Source organism: Molothrus ater, chromosome 25, assembly GCF_012460135.2.
Source record: "Molothrus ater isolate BHLD 08-10-18 breed brown headed cowbird chromosome 25, BPBGC_Mater_1.1, whole genome shotgun sequence".
NCBI classification, from domain to species: domain Eukaryota; kingdom Metazoa; phylum Chordata; class Aves; order Passeriformes; family Icteridae; genus Molothrus; species Molothrus ater.
In genome coordinates, this window is record NC_050502.2 from 6393756 (window position 1) to 6416259 (window position 22504).

At 52.6% G+C, this 22504-nt stretch overlaps 1 protein-coding gene across 1 annotated transcript; it reads left to right on the forward strand.

Annotated features, from left to right (window-relative positions):
- The first annotated feature begins 8295 nt into the window (after window positions 1-8295).
- CAMK1G (calcium/calmodulin dependent protein kinase IG) lies at window positions 8296-22246 on the forward strand. Its single transcript, XM_054517301.1, has 13 exons — window positions 8296-8592; window positions 12240-12356; window positions 14288-14416; window positions 14670-14744; window positions 15681-15819; window positions 16309-16432; window positions 16916-16991; window positions 17723-17835; window positions 18702-18780; window positions 19232-19319; window positions 19712-20262; window positions 20624-20740; window positions 21673-22246. Exons 2-12 carry the CDS (start codon window positions 12265-12267, stop codon window positions 20715-20717), a joined length of 1560 nt encoding a protein of 519 aa, XP_054373276.1. The 5' UTR covers window positions 8296-8592; window positions 12240-12264; the 3' UTR covers window positions 20718-20740; window positions 21673-22246.
- Window positions 22247-22504: the final 258 nt, after the last annotated feature.

Here is a 22504-nt window from a genome sequence, read left to right on the forward strand (position 1 = left end):
AGACACTGGGGGGACTCTGGAGCTATTTGGGAACAGTTCTTTTTCGAAATTCTGTTGTGTTGGGATCAAAGGGTTGGCATTTGCAGGGGCAAAATAATTCTCTGTCTGTCCTGTATTTATTAAAGCAGCTGTCATATTCCAGCCTCCTCCTCCTCGTCGCACGGTTTGTGTGCATGGATGTGGCTGTGCGGACGAATCGTGACACAAAGTAGTCCCCCTCAGTGCTAGGAGTGTGAAGGCGAAAACGCGGAGGGATACCAGCTATCGGGTGTGCAGGGTCCCGCGCTGCGGAGGGATCTCTCGGTACCCGGCAGAGGGAGAGACGCGGAAGGATACGTGCAAGGGGCTGCAGTTTTCGCTTGCTGTGCTGCCGTGTATGGACGCGGTGGAGGCGGAAGCGCCGTGACAGGGCACAGGGATGGCGGCTGTGGCCGGACAGCGGCACGCAGCGGCTCGGAACCGGGACCGCGCTGTACCAAAGCTGCGGCCAAAGCAGTGGGGGGGTGGCGGCGGGGCCGTGGGATGGAACTGCGCATGCGTGCGGCTGATCCCGAAAGCGGCGCTGTGGCTGAATGAGGCGCGGAGTGATATCGCTGGTGCGGGGCTTGTAGCAACTGCGCATGCGTGGGTTCCGTCACTAGGGCGGCGTGGGGCGGGCGGCCGCGGAGCCGCGGGAGCGGGGCCGGGGCCGCGGAAGGGAACGCCGGGACGGCCGTGGTTGCAGGAGGCGGCGGAGCCGCGCCATCCAGCAGCTCTGAAGCGGGGGGCCGCGGTGGGGAAGGCGCGGCTCGGTCCGCCATGGAGCGGCGGCGGCAGGAGCGAGAAAGCGACCACGGGCGGCGGCGGGGCGGCCTCGTCAGCGGGAGATGATCCCGGGCTGGCGGGAGGAGCGGCGTGGAGGCGGCGGGAGGGTGCCGCGGGGGCGGGGGGGGGGGGGGGGGGGGGGGGGTGCAGGCGGCGGCTCGACCGCGGCGTGCAGCCGCTGGGGGCTGCGGTGGCTGCCGGCCCGGCGGGCAGGGGCGGCGCTGACGGGAGGCTGCGCTGGAGCGGCCGCAGGCACGGCAGAGGCTGCAGACCCCGGTGTAGGCGCCGCGGCGCCGGCACGGGGGGGCTGGGCGGGCCGGGGCGCCCCGGTACCAGCGCAAGCGGGGCCGTGCCGGGACCGGGGGATGGCGCCGAAGCGCCGGCAGGGACGGGGTCTGCCGTGGGCGTTTGCCCTGCGGCGGGGCCCGTGGGCAGCTCGGGGTGCGCTGCGTGCACTTGGAACGCCGGGGCGGGGGGGGGGCGGGCTCCCGCGGCAACGCGCACAGGGGGCGCTGGGGGCGCAGCGCGGCCGCGCCAGGCGCGCTCGGCACCGCAGATCCGGGAGCCGCAGGGAACGGCAAAGACGCAGCAGCGACGGGACTTGGGCCAGCACCGGCCCCGCTGGGTCGGCAAAGGGGGCGAGGGGGGCGTGGGGGGGGCGGGAGCGGCCGCACTGGCAGCGGGGGGGGGAGCGGCGGAGCGGGGGGTGGGGCCGCGGTGACGGCGGTGGGCGGGATTGAGGGCGGGGCCCGCGGTAGCCGGGACCGACGGGACGGCAAAGGCGGGGCTGGTGGGAGGGGCTAAAGGGCGGGGGGCGGGGCGGCAGGGGCGAGCAGCGCCGCGGGTGCCGGAGCTGTGCGGTCCGACGGGGGGGGGGGGGGGCGTGTCCCGCTGGACTCGCGGCGGCGAGGGGCGGAGTCGCAGGAGGGGCGGGGCGGCTGCTGCGGGCACCCCCCGTGCGGCAAACACAGCTCAAGCCACGCCCTGGAGGCTGGGAGCAGCTCCGCGGCAGCCATGGCCCGGCAGGAGATGCTATTAAAGTGCTTTAAACACCTGTGTCCCAAAAGTCTCTGCTAAACACGGCTGAACGGTCATTGGGGAAATGCCTTAAAATCCATTCTATGAGGTTTTCTTAACTCCTCTTGCGGTAGTTTACGGCAGTCGCGCTTTACGGCACCTTTTATGGCATTTTGCGACAGTCGCGATTTATGCCACCTTTTGTGACAGTCGCGGTTTGCGACAGTCGCGCTTTACGGCACCTTTTGCGACAGTTCTGCTTTACGGCACCTTTTACGACAGTTCTGCTTTACGGCCAGTCGCGCTTTACGGCACCTTTTGCGACAGTTCTGCTTTACGGCACCTTTTGCGACAGTCGCGCTTTACGGCACCTTTTGCGACAGTCGCGCTTTACGGCACCTTTTACGACAGTCGCGCTTTACGGCACCTTTTGCGACAGTTCTGCTTTACGGCACCTTTTACGACAGTTCTGCTGTACGGCACCTTTTGCGACAGTCACGCTTTACGGCACCTTTTGCGACAGTCGCGCTTTACGGCAGCTTTTACGACAGTCGTGCTTTACGGCAGCTTTTACGACAGTCGCGCTTTACGGCACCTTTTACGACAGTCGCGCTTTACGGCACCTTTTGCGACAGTCACGCTTTACGGCACCTTTTACGACAGTTCTGCTTTACGGCCAGTCGCGCTTTACGGCACCTTTTGCGACAGTCACGCTTTACGGCACCTTTTGCGACAGTCGCGCTTTACGGCACCTTTTGCGGCAGTTCTGCTTTACGGCACCTTTTACGACAGTTCTGCTTTACGGCACCTTTTACGACAGTCGCGCTTTACGGCACCTTTTGCGACAGTCACGCTTTACGGCACCTTTTGCGACAGTCGCGCTTTACGGCACCTTTTACGACAGTTCTGCTTTACGGCCAGTCGCGCTTTACGGCACCTTTTACGACAGTCGCGCTTTACGGCACCTTTTGCGACAGTCACGCTTTACGGCACCTTTTGCGACAGTCGCGCTTTACGGCCAGTCGCGCTTTACGGCACCTTTTGCGACAGTTCTGCTTTACGGCACCTTTTACGACAGTTCTGCTTTACGGCCAGTCGCGCTTTACGGCACCTTTTGCGACAGTTCTGCTTTACGGCACCTTTTGCGACAGTCGCGCTTTACGGCACCTTTTGCGACAGTCGCGCTTTACGGCACCTTTTACGACAGTCGCGCTTTACGGCACCTTTTGCGACAGTTCTGCTTTACGGCACCTTTTACGACAGTTCTGCTGTACGGCACCTTTTGCGACAGTCACGCTTTACGGCACCTTTTGCGACAGTCGCGCTTTACGGCAGCTTTTACGACAGTCGTGCTTTACGGCAGCTTTTACGACAGTCGCGCTTTACGGCACCTTTTACGACAGTCGCGCTTTACGGCACCTTTTGCGACAGTCACGCTTTACGGCACCTTTTACGACAGTTCTGCTTTACGGCCAGTCGCGCTTTACGGCACCTTTTGCGACAGTCACGCTTTACGGCACCTTTTGCGACAGTCGCGCTTTACGGCACCTTTTGCGGCAGTTCTGCTTTACGGCACCTTTTACGACAGTTCTGCTTTACGGCACCTTTTACGACAGTCGCGCTTTACGGCACCTTTTGCGACAGTCACGCTTTACGGCACCTTTTGCGACAGTCGCGCTTTACGGCACCTTTTACGACAGTTCTGCTTTACGGCCAGTCGCGCTTTACGGCACCTTTTACGACAGTCGCGCTTTACGGCACCTTTTGCGACAGTCACGCTTTACGGCACCTTTTGCGACAGTCGCGCTTTACGGCCAGTCGCGCTTTACGGCACCTTTTGCGACAGTCGCGCTTTACGGCACCTTTTGCGACAGTCGCGCTTTACGGCACCTTTTGCGACAGTTCTGCTTTACGGCACCTTTTGCGACAGTCGCGCTTTACGGCACCTTTTACGACAGTCGCGCTTTACGGCACCTTTTGCGACAGTCACGCTTTACGGCACCTTTTGCGACAGTCGCGCTTTACGGCACCTTTTACGACAGTTCTGCTTTACGGCACCTTTTGCGACAGTCGCGCTTTACGGCACCTTTTACGACAGTCGCGCTTTACGGCACCTTTTGCGACAGTCGCGCTTTACGGCACCTTTTGCGACAGTTCTGCTTTACGGCACCTTTTACGACAGTCGCGCTTTACGGCACCTTTTGCGACAGTCACGCTTTACGGCACCTTTTGCGACAGTCGCGCTTTACGGCACCTTTTGCGACAGTTCTGCTTTGCGGCACCTTTTGCGACAGTCGCGCTTTACGGCATCTTTTGCGACACCCGTGCTTCACGACACCTTTTGCGACAGTCACGCTTTACGGCATTACCTTTTATGGAACTTTTACAGTACTTTACAGCACTTTATGGTTTTTATTTTGGTTTTCATTTATTTTTAATTAATTTTTTTTACTTTTTTATTTAATTTTTTAAATTTTTTTTCTTTTTAAAGCTTTATATTTTATTTTTTTATTTTATGGGTTTTTTATTTTTATTTTTAATTTTTCTATTTTTAAAGCTTTTTTAAATTTTTTTAATTTTATGTTTTATTTAATTAATTTTTTAAATTTTTCTCTTTTTAAAGTTTTTTATTTTATTTTTTAGTTTTATTTTTTATTTAATTTTTTTTTAATTTTTTCTCTTTTTAAAGCTTTTTATTTTTTTTTAATTTTTTAAATCTCATTTTTAATTTTAATTTTTCTATTTTTAAAGCTTTTTATTTTATTTTAAATTTAATTCAATTTAATTTTTTATTTAATTAATTTTTTAATTTTTTCTCTTTTTAAACCTTTAATTTTATTTTTTAATTTTATTTTTTATTTATTTTTAAATTTTTCTATTTTTAAAGCTTTTTATTTTATTTTAAATTTAATTTAATTTTATTTTTTATTTAATTAATTTTTTAATTTTTTCTCTTTTTAAACCCTTAATTTTATTTTTTAATTTTATTTTTTATTTATTTTTAAATTTTTCTCTTTTTAAATCTTTTTATTTTATTTTTTAATTTTATGTTTTATTTAATTTTTATTTTTAATTTTTCTATTTTAAAAGTTTTTTATTTTTTTAATTTTAATATTTATTTATTTAATTTTTTTAATTTTTCTCTTTCTCTTTTTAAAGCTTTTAATTTTATTTTTTAAATTTACTTTTTATTTAATTTATTATTTTAATTTTTCTCTTTTTAAAGCTTTTTATTTTTATTTTTTAATTTTATTTTTTATTTAATTTATTTTTTTAATTTTTCTATTTTTAAAACTTTTTATTTTATTTTATTTGGTGCTGTCCAGACCAACTCAAGCTGCTGATTGTGGTGGTGTTTGAGGGTCTTGCATTACAGCACTACCTTTTATGGAACTTTTATGGCATTTTGCAGCACTTTACAGTTTTTATTTTGTTTTTCATTTATTTTAAATTAATTTTAATATTTTAATTTTATTTCATTTTTATTTTTAATTTTTCTATTTTAAAATCATTTTATTTTATTTGGTGCTGCCCAGACCTGCAGTAGTGAAGTAATTGAAGTAATTTTGTTTTGTATCCCCATATTTTTCCCAAATGGTTTATCCCAAACTGTACCCCCCTCCCTTTACCTGTGTTATCCCTCTCCTGGGATGAGATCATCCCCAAACCCCCACCCTGGCTCTCTGTCAATCACTCAGCCTCCCATTCCCTCCATCCAGAAGTTTCGGTCCAAGTCATCAAGTGATTAGCCAGAGGCCAGGGGTCAGCCCCCCAAGCCTTGCCCCATACGCTGTCCTGTATGTCTATCCCCCAGCATCCATCCCTTAGGGTCACTTAATGGTTGGTAGGGTGTTATCTACTGTCGGTTTCCACCTCCCTTTAAATGTAACCTTGGCACATCTCCCGGGGCTCTCGGCAGGAGCCCCCTGAGGTGCAGGAGCTCCTTTGGGATCCTAATAAAACCTTGCATTAACCCCTGCTAAGAGTCGGCCCTTTATCTTCTACCGCTGTCTCTGGTGTCTCTTGTGCTGCACAGGGGCCCAGCCCAGGTGCCCTCAGCACCCTCGGGGCACACACAGAGAGTGTCTCCCCCCAGCCCAGGTGTCCTCAGCACCCTCGGGGCACAGAGAGTGTCTCCCACCAGCCCAGGTGCCCTCAGTACCCTCGGGGCACAGAGGGTGTCTCCCCCCAGCCCAGGTGCCCTCAGGGCACAGAGAGTGTCTCCCTGCCCGCCCAGGTGCCCTCAGCACCCTCGGGGCACAGAGAGTGTCTGCCCCCAGCCCAGGTGCCCTCAGCACCCTCGGGGCACAGAGAGTGTCTCCCCCCAGCCCAGGTGCCCTCAGCACCCTCGGGGCACAGAGAGCGTCTCCCCGCTCTCGGCCGTGTCGGGACTGCCGAGGGTTACTGAGAGGCTCGCACAAACCCGCTCGGCCGCTGATTGTGGTGGTGTTTGAGGGTCCCCAGGACAAGGGAAGAGACAAGAATCTTGACTCCACCTTTCAGAAGACTGAAATATTATTTTATGATCTCTATTATATTAAAAGAAAATGAGATATTAGAACTACACTAAAAGAGCAAGGAGACATCAGAAAGCTGGAAAGGAATGAATAATAAAAACCTGGGACTGCTCACAGTCCGGACACAGCTGGACCATGATTTGTTATCAAGTAGGAATCAATGCACAGGAGACCAGTCCAAGATGCCCCTGTTGCTAAACCACCTCCAGCCCACACTCCACAGCCAGCAGATCGTTATTGGTTCCATTTCTGTTCTGAGGCTTCTCAGGAGAAAAATCCCAGCAAAAGGCTTTTCATCAAACACGTCAGTGCCAGGTGATGGCACAGGCAGCATCGGCTGGCCGAGGTCACTGTGTCATCCCTGCCAGCCCAGGTGTCACAGCAAGGAGGAGAGAGTTCATCCTGTGCTCAGCCTGTGCTCACACAGCCCTGCCAAGGGACCGGCTGCCAAAACAGAGCCGTGCCATGCATGCCAGTGTCTGCATGGGAGAGAGAGGACATGAAAAGCCACTGAGGAAGCTGCCACCTCCTCCCTGAGCTCTGCCCTGCAGGCCGGGCCATGGGCAGCCACTTTGGGAAGGCTGCATTTGCTGCCCATCAGCTGCTCTGTGTCTGACAGGAATTGAAATAGCCCAGGTTTGGGTTGGTGCTGAGCAGAGGGCAGTGAGGAGAAAGGGAGAAGGCTGTGCTGCAGGGCAGGTGGATCCATGCAGAGCCAATTTGGGGAGCAATAATATACTATATATTATAATTTTATGTATTTATGTATTTGTTTTCTATATTTATGTTTACCACTATAATTTTATATTTATTTTTAAATTTATATTTATTTCTATTTTAAACTATATATTAGACCATATAAATTCATTAACCTAACACATCAGAACCACAAAAATACTGTACCCCCCAAAAACACCCCTAATAACCCCCCCAAAAAAACCTTAATAAACCCCTCTAATAAACCCCCCTAACTCCCCAAATAAACACTCCTAATAAACCCCCCTAAATAAACCCAAATAAACACCCCTAGTAAACCCCCCTAAATAAAACCCAAATAAAAACCGCTGGTAAACCCCCCCTAAATAAACCCAAATAAACCCCCAAAACCCCACAATAAACCAAATATATCCCCCTAACGAACCCAATTAACCCCCTAATAAAGCCTCTCCCACCCCTCTGGCTCTGGTGTCTCCCCTGCTGTGGGACTGAGGCCTTGCAAGGCTTTCAAGGTAAAATCCATGGAAATTCCACCCGAACTTTACACTGAAGGGAAGCTGCACGTTCAGAGCCACATCCAGGACTCCTGACCTGGGATGGGGCCCGACCAGCAGAGACAGGAACAGCACCCCAGAGCCTTTGCCTTAGAACCAAGCTCCTGAGGGAAAATATAGGGAAAAAGAATGTGATTTTCAAGTATTGCCTCAGAGCTGATTTATTCCTGACATAAAACTAAACTCCACCATGGTATGGACTTTTTCCATGCATATTCTAGATGGCAGTGTAAATCAACTGAGAATGCAGTCAGTAAAGTTGTTATTGCCAGCTCTAAAAATCCCACACCATAGAAAAGACTCAAAGAATTATTAATATTTCCTCTATTCATATGTGCTGTGCTTGAGCAGACACTCACAGGGAGGTTTTGAAATTCAAAACAGAGGCATTGTTTGGGGTAAAACAGACCCAAATTCGGGGCATGGCAATTCACCTCTGCCCATTGATTGTTCTCCAGGGTTTATGCCATTCAGGGATGGTGAGGAGCATCCCCTGCCCGTGCTGGAGCTGCTGCTGGGACAGCCAGGGCAGTGCCACAGGAGTGCCAGCCTGTGCCAAGGCAATGGGAGCGGTTTCCAGCCCTGAGAAGTTGTTTGGGTGAAGAAGGAAGCCTGGATTTGCATCAGGGATGTCTCAGTGCCAGCAGGAGTGGCTGCTGCACACCCAGCCCCAGCCCTGAGCCTGGTGGCATTGCCCTGAGCCTGGTGACACTGGGCTCCAGCCCTGAGCCTGGTGGCACTGCCCTAAGCCTGGTGACACTGCCCTAAGCCTGGTGGCACTGCCCTGAGCCTGGTGGCACCGGGCTCCAGCCCTGCTGCACTGTCCCCGTGCCCCTGGTGACTCCCTGGTGACTCCCTGGTTACCATCTCAGCTCCATCTCCTCCTCCTCCTCCTCCTCCTCCTCCTCCTCCCAGCTCTAATCCTCGCAGACGGCGCCGAGCGCGAGCAGCCAACAGGAGCAGCTCTGTCTGTGCTGACCTGGGTAAGCAGAATTTTCTTTCCTTACGAGCCTTTTGCTGTTCCTGCTCTCTCAGGAAAGCAGGTGGGGTCCCTGCTCACCTGCTTTGATTTAAATTGGATTTATCCTGTAGCAGGGAAACACCAGAGGACTGCTCCTCTGTAGTATCCTCCAGCACTCGTGTTGTGTTCAGTGGTTTCATAGAAAGCTGTCTCTGACATTTTCCATCCGTAGTATTGTAGGGAATCTGGGATATTTCCAATGAAAATGGAGATTTTGCAAGTGTTCCCCAAGTTGGAATGGATGCTGTGGAGGGGGGATCCAGAGCTCTGACATGGGTTTGTTTTTAATGGCGAGCTCGTGGCTTCGGTTTCTTGTTCTTTTGTCCCTGAACACGGAGGCTGCCCTGGCACTTCATTCATTCATTCATTCATTCATTCATTTGTTCATTCACATGCAGATTTGCTTGCTTTGCTGTATTTTTTTTTAAATCAAAGCCCTTTGAATTTGTATTCCCCTTTTTTCCCTATAAACTTCTAATTGCAAAGGCAAAGCCCTGAAAGCTGCATGTCTGCTCCCCCTGCCCATGGAAGTTTGTCACGAGACCATTAATCATGACTTACAATCATCCTGCCAATGCAGAGCATCCATTCAGGAGCAGGGGCTGGCTGCAGATGGGTTTGTTGCTGTGGGATGGGGGAGCAGAACAGATTTCCTCGGAAAGATTTAAGCAAGGTCATGATAACACCCCTTGCACCCTGAGCAGCGTCGAGCTGGATCAGGCAGAGCAGAGCAGACCTTGGCTCAGGCTGGAGGAGAGCCAGAGGTCAGACACTGATATCTGATGACACTTGTTTATTATCTTCTGGTATCACACTTGTTTATTATCTTCTGTCCAGGATATAAACTCGGGTGCAGCCCTGCTTGTTGCTGTGTTTGTTATGATGGGGAAGGGGAAGCTCTGCAAATCAAAGCTGAGTTCTGCACTTCACTCTCAGCTCCAGAGGCTCTCACCTGCATGAGTTAATGAGCTTTTCCCTCTCAGCTCCAGAGGGTCTCACCTGCATGAGTTAATGAGCTTTTCAATCTCATTATGCAACCGTGGCACACCAGAGTGCTTGCAGTGCCAGGAGGTGAACGGGCACAAGGGTACCACAGCCTCTCGTGGGATCAGGGGTTAAAATCATGTGAATTATTGAAATAATTATATAAAATCATGGGAATTCCAGGTGCTCCTGGCTGCCCTCTGTGTGCAGCCCAGGGCTGGGGCTGGGATCTGTCCCAAGGCCCAGCTGGACGGGGTCAGGTGGAGCTGGCAGGGAAGGAGGGCACAGCAGGGCTGGGGTGGGCAGGGGGGCACAGAGCAGGGCAGGAATCTGCCAGTCCCAGCACCAGGGGTTTGCCCAGCTTCTGCCACGGTCCCACTGCTGGGGGAAGCCTCTCCAGCTGAGGGAGTCCATCCATAAACCCAGGGCTGGGCACTGGAAAGGGCACATGGTGCCAGAGCAGCTGGGGCTGCCCCTGGATCCCTGGCAGTGCCCAAGGCCAGGCTGGAGCAGCCTGGGACAGTGGAAGGTGTCCCTGCCATGACAGGGGTGGCACTGGATTGGATTTAAGGTCCCTTCCCACCCAAACCAATCTGGGATTTTGGGATTGTTGCATGGAGCTTGAATAAATAACAAAAGACAGACAAGAACTGCATCAAGCGTTGCATTGTGCCCAACTGCTGCAAAGTGCAACAGGTGACTCAGGCAGACTGAGACAAAGGTGAGCTCCCAGGGAATCCCCATCCTGCTGAGCCCATGATCCTGGCTGGGCTGAGAGGCCCCTGCATTCTGCACCCACCCCTGGGCAAACTCCTGCCCTGGTACCAAGAGAGGAAAGTGCCCAGGGAAGGAGCAGAGTGGGCAAGGCTCCATCACACCTGAGCACTGCTGGGATCCAGGATGGTTGGGGACCTTAAAGGGACCATTCCCTTGCACCCCCTGCCATGGGCAGCCTTCCACCTCAGGAGCCCAAACATTCCCTCCTTTTGCTGCCAGAACAGCAAAGAGGTGAGGCCAGGCAGGAGATGGCTGAGATGATTTGCTGCTGAGATGATTTGCTGCTGATGGCACAGGGAACCTGAGCAAGCAGGAGATCAGCCCCACGTGCAGGGCTGAGAGCTGCTCCTGCAGCCTGTCCCCAGCACAGCTGCCCCACACCAGGGCCAGCAGGAGCAGCTCTGACACCAGCCCATGGTTCACAGACAGCCAGCACACCATGACCCTGCCTTCCCCTGGGAGCAAAACTCCCTTTAAAACAGGGAACTTGTTGAATTCACAAGGAATTCAACATCAAAATGCTCCAGGAATGGAGCTGAAATCAGCCAGGATTGAAGCCCCGGGCTTGGATGGGCCAAATTGTCAGGAGTGAGTGTCCATCAGCCCTGTCCCAGGGCTGGGCACTGTCACCTCTGCCTGGGGCAGGAGGCTCTCCCTACCCTGTTCCCTCTGTCCCATCCCAACCAGGACATGCTCCAGCACAGAGCCCAAAATGCCACTGGTCCCCAGGGCCAGGCTGACCTACTTGGGGATTTTATTCTCTTTTTTCACTTCATACTCTGTGGCTGGCAGGAGGAATGGAGGGCTCCTCTCAGTTTTCCCTGTCACTGAGCACCACCCTGCCAGCCCTGATATTTATTTAGAGTGGATAAAACTCACCTGCCATCACCAGCTGAATGTCTCTGCCCACAAATTGTTTTTCTGTGATATTCCAGATCTGTAGATTTGGAATGGGCAGGTGACTGCAAAGAAAACATTATTTAGGGACTTAAAATAATTGGCAAAAAGTTTTCTACTGATTGATCAGCGTTTTTGTGAAGTACTTTTGACCCTCTCTGCTTTCAAACAGCAAGGTTGGGCTCTGGAAGGAGCTGGTGTCTGTGAGTTACACAGGCATCAGAAACCAAGAGGTAAATAAAGGTCAAGTTCATGAGGCCTTTGGTTATTTTATGGACTGAAAGCTTCAGCTGTTTACAATTGAGTCAATCTTGGTTTCAATAATGTTAAATTAACCTTTAAAAATTGTGTCAAGGAGCTGAAAACCCTGCAAACGTGCTAATTAAGGAGATAAAGTAGGTTCAGGAGGAATCCAATATCTAAGCAGCCTCTCATGAAAAAAGACCTTTCAGCTTCTTCTTTGCTTGAATACTTCTGCCTTTTCCAAATGGGGTAAAAAACATCCAGGAGAGCTTTTGCTTTGCCTTCTGAAGGCTCAGCTGTGTCCCACAGCCCTTGGCTCCCCTCCTGCCCTGGGCAGGGGATGCTCCACATATCCAGGGATGCTCCCCTCTCCCAGGGATGCTCCCCACATACCCAGAGATGCTCCCCACACTCCCAGGGATGCTCCCCACACACCCAGGGATGCTCCCCACACACCCAGGGATGCTCCCTGCTGCCCAGGGTCACTTTTATATCAGTTTTTCCCCTGTCTCCAGGTCCCTCTCTCAGGTTCCAGTGTCCCTCCAGTCCCCAGACTCCATCCCATGTTGAGTTCTAAGGGTTTGGGGAGCATTTCACAGCTCCCAGGCCTTGGCCAGCTCTGACCCCAGCTGTGACTGGGGGGTCCTGAGCTCCCTGCAAACACAGACTGTCTGTGACCTCTCCTCCTCCTCCTCCTCTTCCTCCCAGCATTCCTGCTTCCACTCTGGAGGAGATGGGGCGCAAGGAGGAGGAAGGCAGCGGCTCCTGGAAGAAGCAGACGAGCAACATCCGCAAAACCTTCATCTTCATGGAGGCCCTGGGCTCGTGAGTACCAGCAGAGGCTGCTGTCCCTGTGTCCCTGGGCAGGAGCAGCCCCAGCCCCTCCTGGCTCCCTCCTGGCCCCGCTCAGTGTCCCCGGACTGGCTGCCCTGGGACAGGCCAGGAGCAGGTATGGGGTGCCCAGGCTGCTGCTGCTGCTGCTCCTGGCTCACCTTCCCCAAACAGCAGCAGAGCCCCCAGCCCCTGCCCTCCCTGCAGGTGCCCCTGCCCTCCAGGTGCCCCCTGCCCTCCCTGCAGGTGCCCCTGCCCTCCCTGCAGGTGCCCCTGCCCTCCAGGTGCCCCCTGCCCTCCAGGTGCTCCTGCCCTCCAGGTGCCCCCTGCCCTCCCTGCAGGTGCCCCCTGCCCTCCCTGCAGGATCCCCCCTGCCCTCCCTGCAGGTGCCCCCTGCCCTCCAGGTGCCCCCTGCCCACCCTGCAGGTGCCCCCTGCCCTCCCTCCAGGTGCCCCCTGCCCACCCTCCAGGTGCTCCTGCCCTCCAGGTGCCCCCTGCCCTCCAGGTGCCCCCTGCCCACCCTGCAGGTGCCCCCTGCCCTCCCTCCAGGCTGCTCCTGCCCTCCAGGTGCCCCCTGCCCTCCCTCCAGGTGCCCCCTGCCCACCCTCCAGGTGCTCCTGCCCTCCAGGTGCCCCCTGCCCTCCCTGCAGCCCCTCTGATCCTGAAGGGGCCTCTCTTGCAGGGAAGGTTTTTGCCCCACTCCCGCTGCAAGGTCAGGGCTGGCACGGCAGAGCACGACAATAACAAGTTGTATATTTAGCTCAGGAGCCCTGACTCAGTTGGGGAATGAAACAAAAACAAGGATGTTGGAGTTGTACAATCCTTCCCTGTGCGTTAACAGCTTCATTTGCCTATTCATGGGGATGAGACAACAAAACATTCCCAAGGTTGTGGGGGAGGAATTGAATTACCTCCACCAGCAAGTTCTGTCATGGACAAATTTTCTGTGACTTCTGAGCCCACGAGAAAGCTCCCAAAGAAGCAGCTCCTCCAAATTCTGAGCCTTGTCAGCCTCAGAGATTAATTGAATTATCCAGCAGCTTTCACTAAGGGAATGAGGTTAGAAAAAGCTTTGTTCTCTCCTAGCCCACTTGTTGATTCATCATTTTTAATAAGGAGCATAATTATTATAAACTGTTTGGGACAGAGATGTAGAACAGATGCCCCAGCAGCTGATTTGTAGGTTGTTCATTTCCTACTATTGCTTTAATAGGAAAATTTAGCATTAGAAATTGGGATTTTTCCCACGTGCATCGCTCCAGCTCTCTGAAGAATTGAAATGAAGATCTGGGACTTAAAAACCACCTCAAAGTTGTTTTCACTTTCCCCCAGGCTCCAGAGCACTGCCCTTCCTTGCCCTGAGACTCACAGCAAGTCCCATTTAAGGCCCCCAATTAAGGAGCTGGATCATTAAGGTTTGATGAGGATTAGTGGGGACTGGCCCAGTGTCACTGTCACTGCCCCAGCCTCGTGCTCAGCTCCAGGACAAAGCTGGATTGGGGTTTTAGGCAGGTTATAAATACCTGCTGCTGCTGCTGGGGGGGAGCAGACACTCACTGTCACTTTGTCCCCAAGGGGACACAGGGACAGCAGCAGGAGAACAAGCAGAGCCTGAATTTAAAGATTAACTGGGCTTCTCCTGCTGCTTTGCATTTTGGACCTGCAGAACGCTGGGTGGCACAGCCCAAACTGCAGCTCTCTCCTGCACTGTGCACAGTTAACATTTTGTCTGCAGAAAAAAAAATTGTGGGGTTTTATTCACATTGCATAACCTTGCCTTGAACACCCTGAGTTTGGGGCTGCTCCCGTACAGTGCCAGCTGTCAGCACCCACATGAAGTTCCACCACAGTGTTTTCTGTGCTGTTTCCCCTCTCTGCCAGTCCCTCCCGTGCCCCTGAAGTGCAGCCTCTCCCCCTCTCTGCAGAGGTGCCTTCTCAGAAGTTTTCCTGGTGAAGCAGAAGAGCACTGGCAAGCTCTTTGCTCTGAAATGCATCAAGAAGTCTCCTCTCAACAGGGACAGCAGCCTGGAGAATGAAATAGCAGTGCTGAAAAAGTGAGTGTGACACTCCAAGGAGCCTTCTTGCTGTGCTGGGGGCTTTAAATGAAGGGTCTGTCCCCCACTGATGGGGCCTGGTGCTCCAAAAGGAGTGGGGTGGGCATCAGTGATCCTGTGCCGTGCAGGGGGAGGGACAGCAGCCCCAGAACCCCCAGTGAACTCTCCCTGGTGATTAAAGCAAGATGACTGCTGGGTTTTCCCCCCTCTGCCCTCGCCAGGATTTGTTTCTGACCCACATTTCCCTTTGCAGGATAAAGCACGAAAACATTGTGACTTTGGAGGATATTTATGAGAGCACAACCCACTTCTACCTGGTCATGCAGCTGTGAGTACCAGCAGAGCCATTCTTTGGGGCCACACAGAGGGACAGGGCAGGAGCAGGGCATGTGTGGGGTGTCAGCCCCAACCTGGGCACTCCCCACATCCCCTTCTGAACCATGGTTTGGATCCATTGATGCAAATTAACTCCTGACAGTTTAGCAGGGCAGAGACAGAAGTATTTCTAATTAAAGCTGTGCCACGCAGGGTTTCTGGAAATGGAATGGGCACCGTGTCAGCAGCAGGGAACAGCTCTGAGCACCCTGTGCTGCTGCATGACTGCAGGTTCAGTGCAGAACAAAACCCTCTACCACTGCTGGGGGGAGCCTGAGGCAGGGCTGGGTATCTGGGTACCAGCCCTGTGCCCGTGCTCACAGGGGTCCCAGGGTGAGGGAGGGGACGAGGATCTGACTCCACGGTTCAGAAGGCTGATTTATTATTTTATGATATATATTACATTAAAACTATACTAAAAGAATAGAAGAAAGGATTTCATCAGAAGGCTGGCTAAGAATAGAATAGGAAGGAATGATAACAAAGGCTTCTGGCCTGGACTCTCTGTCTGAGCCAGCTGGGCTGTGATTGGCCATGAATTAGAAACAGCTCCATGAGCCCAATCCCAGATGCACCTGTTGCATCCCACAGCAGCAGATAACCATTGGTTACATTTTTTTCCTGAAGCCTCTCAGCTTCTCAGGAGGAACAATCCCAAGGAAAGGATTTTCCATAAGAGATGTCTGTGACACCAGCCCCAGCAGGACTTGCCTCAGAGCTCCCCCGAGGTGCCCAGGTGTGCCAGCAATCCCCACTGGCAGCCTGGCATTGCACCCAGGAGCTCCCATCAGCCTCAGCCTCCCAAAAGCTGCTGAGGAAGGAGCAGAAACTCAGCCGAGCTCACGCAGAAGCTCAGTTTGTGTTTATTGCAGTCCTTTTCTCTCCACAGGGTGTCGGGGGGAGAGCTGTTTGACAGGATCCTGGAGAGGGGAGTGTACACGGAGAAGGACGCCAGCCTGGTGATCCACCAGGTGCTGACAGCGGTCAAATACCTGCATGAGAACGGCATCGTGCACCGGGACCTCAAGGTGAGCCCTGCCTGTGCCGCCTCGCCTGCTCTGCCCCAGCCCCTCCTGCTCCTCCATCACTGACATGTTTTATGAAAAATCCCTTTGCCAGGGTTTTTCTCCTGAGAAGCCTCAGAAAAGAAATGTAAACAATAATTATTTGATGGTGGTTTGGAGGTTGCTTACCAACAGGTGTATTTTTGATTGGTTCCATGTGAATTGATTTTAATTAATGATTAATTCTAGTTTAGTTGTGTTGGGACTCTGGTCAGTCACGAGTTTTTTAATATCATTTCTTTTTTAGCTCTCTGATTTTTTTTTCTTTTTTTTTAGTATAGTTTTAGTGTGTAATTTTCTTTCAATATAATATTATAAAATAATAAATCAGCCTTCTGAGAACTTGGAGTCAATTCTCATCTCTCACCTCATCCTGGGGGCCTCACAACACCACCACAACAATTGGTAACCACACTCCTCTTTTCCATTTTCCTGCCCCAAATGTGTCCCCAGCCTGAGAACCTGCTGTACCTCACCCCTGAGGAGAACTCCAAAATCATGATCACGGATTTCGGCCTGTCGAAAATGGAGCAGAACGGGATCATGTCCACGGCCTGTGGGACCCCAGGATACGTGGGTGAGCCAGGGGCAGGAGTGGTGGTGGAGCTCCTGGAGAAAGGGCTGTGCACATCCAGGACACGCCTGCAGGAGGGACAGACACACATCAATGCGTTGGTAACAACAGGGGGCTCACAAATGCACTGCACAGACCCTATAAATGAATGTAGGGGCTGAAAAATCTCTATGTTTTAAAAATGCAAAGAAAAAGGTAATTTTAAGGGCCATGTATTTATTGAAAAGAAAAAAAATTATTTTAATGCAATGGGATTTTATTTAATTCCCACCAGACTGCACTGGCTGGATCAGCTCTGTGGTTAAACCTCAGCATGCAGGCAGAGACTGTCTGTGGTTCTTTCTATATAATGGCATAAAAAAGATCCAAAAGCAGCAGACCAATTCAGCTGGGAGATGGGGCTGTTCCTGGCTGAACCTCCTGCTTCCCCCAGTGCTGGATAATAAATTATTGCTCAGAGCTGCCCTTTGCTTTGCTGTCCTGCAGCCCCCGAGGTGCTGGCCCAGAAGCCCTACAGCAAAGCCGTGGACTGCTGGTCCATTGGGGTCATCACCTACATCCTGTGAGTACCAGCAGGCAGCAGCAGCCTGCTCTTTTTCCTTCTCCCTGGGTTTGGGAACTCGCTCCTGCTCCTTTTCCTTCTCCCTGGGTTTGGGAACTCGCTCCTGCTCCTTTTCCTTCTCCCTGGGTTTGGGAACTTGCTCCTGCTCCTTTTCCTTCTCCCTGGGTTTGGGAACTTGCTCCTGCTCCTTTTCTTTTGCCCTGGGTTTGGGAACTCACTCCTGCTCCTTTTCCTTTTCCTTTTCCCTGGGTTTGGGAACTCTCCCAGCTCTGCAGAGTGAGGACAAGGCCAGCCCTCTCCTTTCTCTCTGGAGCACAGCACCGAATTCCTCCCAAACCCAGAAATTAAGGGGATGTGGGGAATCGAGCATGAGAGAGGAGATGACAGGAATCCCATTTGCTCTGCCTGTGCCTCATCCTCTGCTTTGTTTTTCTCCAGTTCCCTACAAAAACCATTCCATCTTCCCGGGGACTTTTTGTTTCGTTTCCTCCCACACTCTCAGCTCGGTACCAGCTGCGGCTTTGTCCTCTCGCTGCTGCTGCTGCAGGGGAGTTTTTAACTCTTTTGTGCAGCTTTGCTGATCCCCTGAGCAGGGAGGGGACAGAGCAGCTCCTCGTCATCACTGTCACTGTCACTCCTGGCTTGGGGGCCCACTCTGGGCTGTGTGTGGAGGAGCCTGTGCCCACTCTGAGCTGGCACTGAAGGGCCCCTGTGTCTCTGCTCTGCCCCAGGCTCTGTGGGTACCCTCCTTTCTACGAGGAAACCGAGTCCAAACTCTTTGAGAAGATCAAGGAAGGCTACTACGAGTTTGAGTCTCCGTTTTGGGATGATATCTCCGAGTCAGGTAATGAAGGGATGGCACTGGATCAGCTTTGAGGCTCCTTCCAACCCCAGCCATCCTGGGATTCTGTAAGAACGGAAGCTCTGGGTTTTTTTCCCCGTTTTTTTCCTCTGTCCTGTCAGCCACCACTTCACCAGCCCAAGCTGCTGGTGGAGCTCACTGCAGGCAGCATCCTCACGGCTTATTTCAACATCAATCTTTTATACAAACAAACAAACCTAGCAGGGGGTGTGCTGGGGTTTAATAACAAACATCACAATCCTTCCTGAGAAAAAAACAAAGGGAAAAAAAAGGGGGGAGATGTAAGAGCTCTTCAGGGCAACTTCTAAACCTGCTTAGTTTTCACTTCATGGTTTCTAGAGTTATTTTTGAATTAGAGTTGAGTTTGAGTTGAGTTTGAGTTGAATTGCAGAATTCAACTGCAATTCACACAATCTAAGAGTGATGTTTGGTACACCCAGAGTTGATATTTTTTCATCTGGAGCCTGTCACTATAAGAATCTTCCTTTACTGGAGTAATCACAGAATTATTAAGGTTGGAAAAGGTCTACAAGTCCAGCCTTTGGCTGAATCCCACCAAGCCACATCACCAAGCGCCATCTCTCATTTTCTGAGCGCTTCCAGGATGGTGACTCCACCGCTGCCCTGGCCAGCCCCTCCCAGTGCCCAACCACTCTTTCAGTGAAGGAATATTTCCCCAAATCCCCCTGAACATCCCCTGGTGCAGCCACACAGGCTCCTTCTCCTCGGGGCTGGCCTCTGTGCTGTTCCCCCAGCAGCATTCCCCGTGTTCTGCCGGGATCAGCTCTGGAAGAAGGAGACAATAACGAGGCAATAACCCCTGTCTGCTTTTCCCCTTTCCCAAACAGCCAAGGACTTCATCCGGCACCTCCTGGAGAAGAACCCGAGCGCGAGGTTCACCTGCGAGGAGGCCCTGAGGCACCCGTGGTGAGCTGGGGGTGCCCCGGGGTCACCCTGCGTGCTCATTGTGCTCTGTGGGAGCAGGGAACGGGAGTGTCCCCACCACAGGAGTGTCCCCCACCCCGTCATTAACGTCATTAACGTCATTAACATCATTATCGTCATTATCGTCATTATCGTCACCACCTCCCCCGCACCACTGGGCTGGCTCCTTCTTGTGTGCACAGAAAGCAAACCATGAATAATTAAAGATGCAATTTGTGCATATTTGCCTCCACAAACAGAGGCAGAGGAGAAATCCCACCCTGAGCTTTCCCAGGCTTTGAAGTGTGTGTTTGTGTTACATTTTGTTGCTGTTTTTCCTTTGGGTTTAATTATTGCTGATTGAATGTACAAAGCAGTTCGGTGCCTGCAGAATGTGGAATGCCTTACAAATGCCATCTGCCTACGAGCCCATTTTCTTCTCTTCCATCTGCAGGATTAATGGAAATACAGCCCTTCACCGTGACATCTACCCATCTGTCAGCGCTCAGATCCAGAAAAACTTTGCAAAGAGCAAGTGGAGGGTAAGTGGCTGCTGCTGGAGCCCCGAGCCATTTCACCAGCAAACACCAGTGGCTGTCAGCCAGCACTGAGCAGGGCTTCACTGGGGGGGTGAGCACCCAAACCCTGGGATCCTCCAAAGCTGGGGTTGCCTGCAGTCCATGTTTGCAGGGTGATGGCAGCAATATTCCCCCGGTGAGATTCACCACAACCATGGAGCAGAGGCCAGGGGGTCATTTCCAGCTGTGTTCCTGGGCTGGCAGCAGCTGTGAGCCCCAAACACACCAGCAGCCTGCAGCCCATGAAAGGTGGTGTTTGTGGCAGGAACGTGCCCATCCCAAACAGCCAGTGCTGGGGGGGGACAGCGTGTCCTGGCATCCCCAGCTGCTCACAGGGCTTTTGTCTCCCTCCCCAGCAAGCCTTCAACGCCGCGGCCGTCGTGCACCACATGAGGAAGCTGCACATGAGCGGCCACGGGGCAGCCGAGGGCTCTGTCCCTGCCCCAGAGACCTCCGAGCCCCCCAGGCCCAGCAGCCCCACGGGGACCCCCCCGCCAGCAGCGCCCAGCGACGACAAGGACACAGCTCAGGGCCCCTCTCAGGGGCACCCAAACCCACCCAGGCCCCCTCAGCTCCAGCAGGACACGGAAATGGGGGAGGAAAAGCTGCCAAACCCCCCAGAGCAGGGACCCCTGCTTGGGGACAGCAGCCTGGCCCTGCCAGACACCCCCAGCCTGGCCCTGCCAGACACCCCCAGCCCCCCAGAGGAGGGAGCCCTGCCCAGGGACACCCCCAGCCCCCCAGAGGAGGGAGCCCTGCCCAGGGACAGCAGCCTGGCCCTGCCAGACAGCCACAGCCCTCCAGGCAGGAGCTCCTGTGGCTGCAGCCCTTCCTGTGTGGGCCATGAGAGGACCAAGGCATCCTCCTGCTCCGAGACAGTGCTGCTCAAAAAGTCTTCAAAATCCCAGTAAGTATCCAGGTCCTTCCATGAACTCCCAGCAAATGCAATGGGAATGGAGATGCAGGAGTGGAGGAGAAGGGGAGGGATGAGCCAGTGCTCGGTTTGGCTGGAAGCTGTGCCCAGCCCAGGCTCTGCTGGGCGTCCCAGCACGGGTGAGCAGGGTGCCCAGGCTGCATGGCACAGCCCCCATGCACTGGAGCACAGCTGCGTTTCCACAGGAGTGGCTCAGGGAGACCAGACCCTGCCTTGGCTGCAGGGACTGCACCCACCCTGCTCTGACAGCTGATGTTCCGTACATTGGCACCACAACTCCCCTACAGAACGATCCTAAATAATTGCAATTTCTCTTCTTTCTATTCCCTTTCAGCCATTTCAAGTCAGAGGTTCTTGTTCCAGTGAAAACCAGTAAACACTCATCTCACTGTGGCACTGGGCAAACTGGAGTTTGTTTGATCATGTGATGGAGGCAGCCACGTGGGCAGAGGTGAGTGCCCTGCAATCTAATCCTCAGCTGCTCCTAATTAATCCAATTAGGGCAGGCAAAAGGGAAAGGCAGAAATAGCACGGTGACTGTACACGAAATAAACAAAGGCAGGGTTTTTGCAAGAGAAAAAGCCTTTCACCAAGCACCTCTCCAGCCATGACTCAGCTCTCAGCTCCCACCAGGGCCAGGCCCCTGACTCTCAATCCAGCTTGTACATCCCAACGAGGCTGCCCAGGAACCTGAGAGAGCAGCCAAGCTTGGGTTTGTCACACCAAACTCTGCACTGTTTCATGGGAAAAAGCTATTAAGCTTTTAATAACTTTTAATGTTATTAATTAATGGGAAAAACATCAATGCAAACCTGTCCCTCAGCTGGGATTGGGCTGTTCAGCCAGGTCTCAGCTGGGGCCATGAGCAAAGGGCTCAGCACAGGCAGCTCCTCTCTTTGCCACGTTTGGCCCAGGCAGGCTTGAATGTCTTTGTGAGCAGGGCCCAGAGAGGCTCATTTTGTAAAGCAGAGTAAAACAATGCAGTTGGATCCTGTTTGACCACAGCTTGGCTCAGCCCTGCCATCATCTGCACCGCTCTCTGTGTGAGCAGTGAGCAGCTTTGCTGTCACACCCTGCTCTGAGCAATGTCCCCAAGGTGAGCTCCTGCTGGCACAGCTCTCCTCTAAAGCCACATCAAGAGAGCTCCCTCCTCCCATGTCCTGTGCCAGTCTCTGCTGATGAGGCTGTTTGATCAGCACAGCGGATTAGCAGCACAGACAAACGCAGCTGGAGCCACCGCAGCCTCCCGAGAGGCCAATTCCAGCAGTCAGAGCTGTGACAGCCCTTTGTGAGAGCCACAAGGGGACCCGAGCTGCCCCTGCCCCAGCGCGGCTCATTAGCGACACAAAGCCCAGTCCTCACCTGGAATTCTCTCTCTTGCAGGACCAGAAGGGCTCTTTGACTCTTTTCTGCACCTCAGAGCCGGCAGTGTGAGCAGAAAGGAGGCTGTGCCCTGCCAGCAGCTCTGGAGAGCAGTGACCAGCTGGGTCAGGGGCACAGCAGCGCCAGGATCCGTCCCTGCAGGCAGCTCGGGCTGTTTCTGGATCATTCCAGCCGGGAGGAGGCGAGGGAAGGTCTGAGGCTCCTGCTCCCACACCCAGTGTCCATTCTCTTAGGGCATCATCAGCTTGTGTTTCCTGCACCCTGTTTAGCTGTCAATGCACCAATGCCCTGCACAGCATCAGCCCCACAAACCAAAGCCATGCAGAGCTTCCCTCCCGGGGCAGCTCCCTTGTTTCTACAGCCCTCACCCTCTCCTCTCCTCGGGCTTGGTTAGTCCAGGCCTTGGCACTCTGGAGTTCAGCTGCCCAGCCCTCAGCGCAGCTGCAACAGGAGAGAGAACCTGCTAGAAACCTCCCTGTGTGTGACAATGCCACAGCACAGTCTGAGCTCCCCTTCCAAGGCTGTCATTGCACAATGAACACTTGCTTAATAAAGCTGAGATTTGTTTTGTAAAGGGCCTCTTGGTTATTCATAGAAATCCAACATGGAAATGGTCTGTTAAGTCCCTCTTAAAGCTTTCCCTGTGCATCCCAGACCTGCCCCCACTGCTGTTTTTCTGGCACAATGTTCTGTGGAAAATAAGCAGACTGTGGCAGAAAATCAAACAAGACATCTGACTTCACCTTTGACTGTGAGCCTGTGTTTGTCTAATTTGCATAAATGTAGGTATGTTGTACAGAGGGAGATAAAATTCTCCACTTCTCTGATCTGC

Bases quoted from the DNA above. Each gene is read 5' to 3' on its own strand.
- CAMK1G (XM_054517301.1), top strand. From the start codon at position 12,265: ATGGGGCGCAAGGAGGAGGAAGGCAGCGGCTCCTGGAAGAAGCAGACG. The intron at 14,745-15,680 runs GTGAGTACCAGC...TTCTCTCCACAG, and splicing joins TTCTACCTGGTCATGCAGCT to GGTGTCGGGGGGAGAGCTGT. The intron at 18,781-19,231 runs GTGAGCTGGGGG...TTCCATCTGCAG, and splicing joins GAGGCCCTGAGGCACCCGTG to GATTAATGGAAATACAGCCC.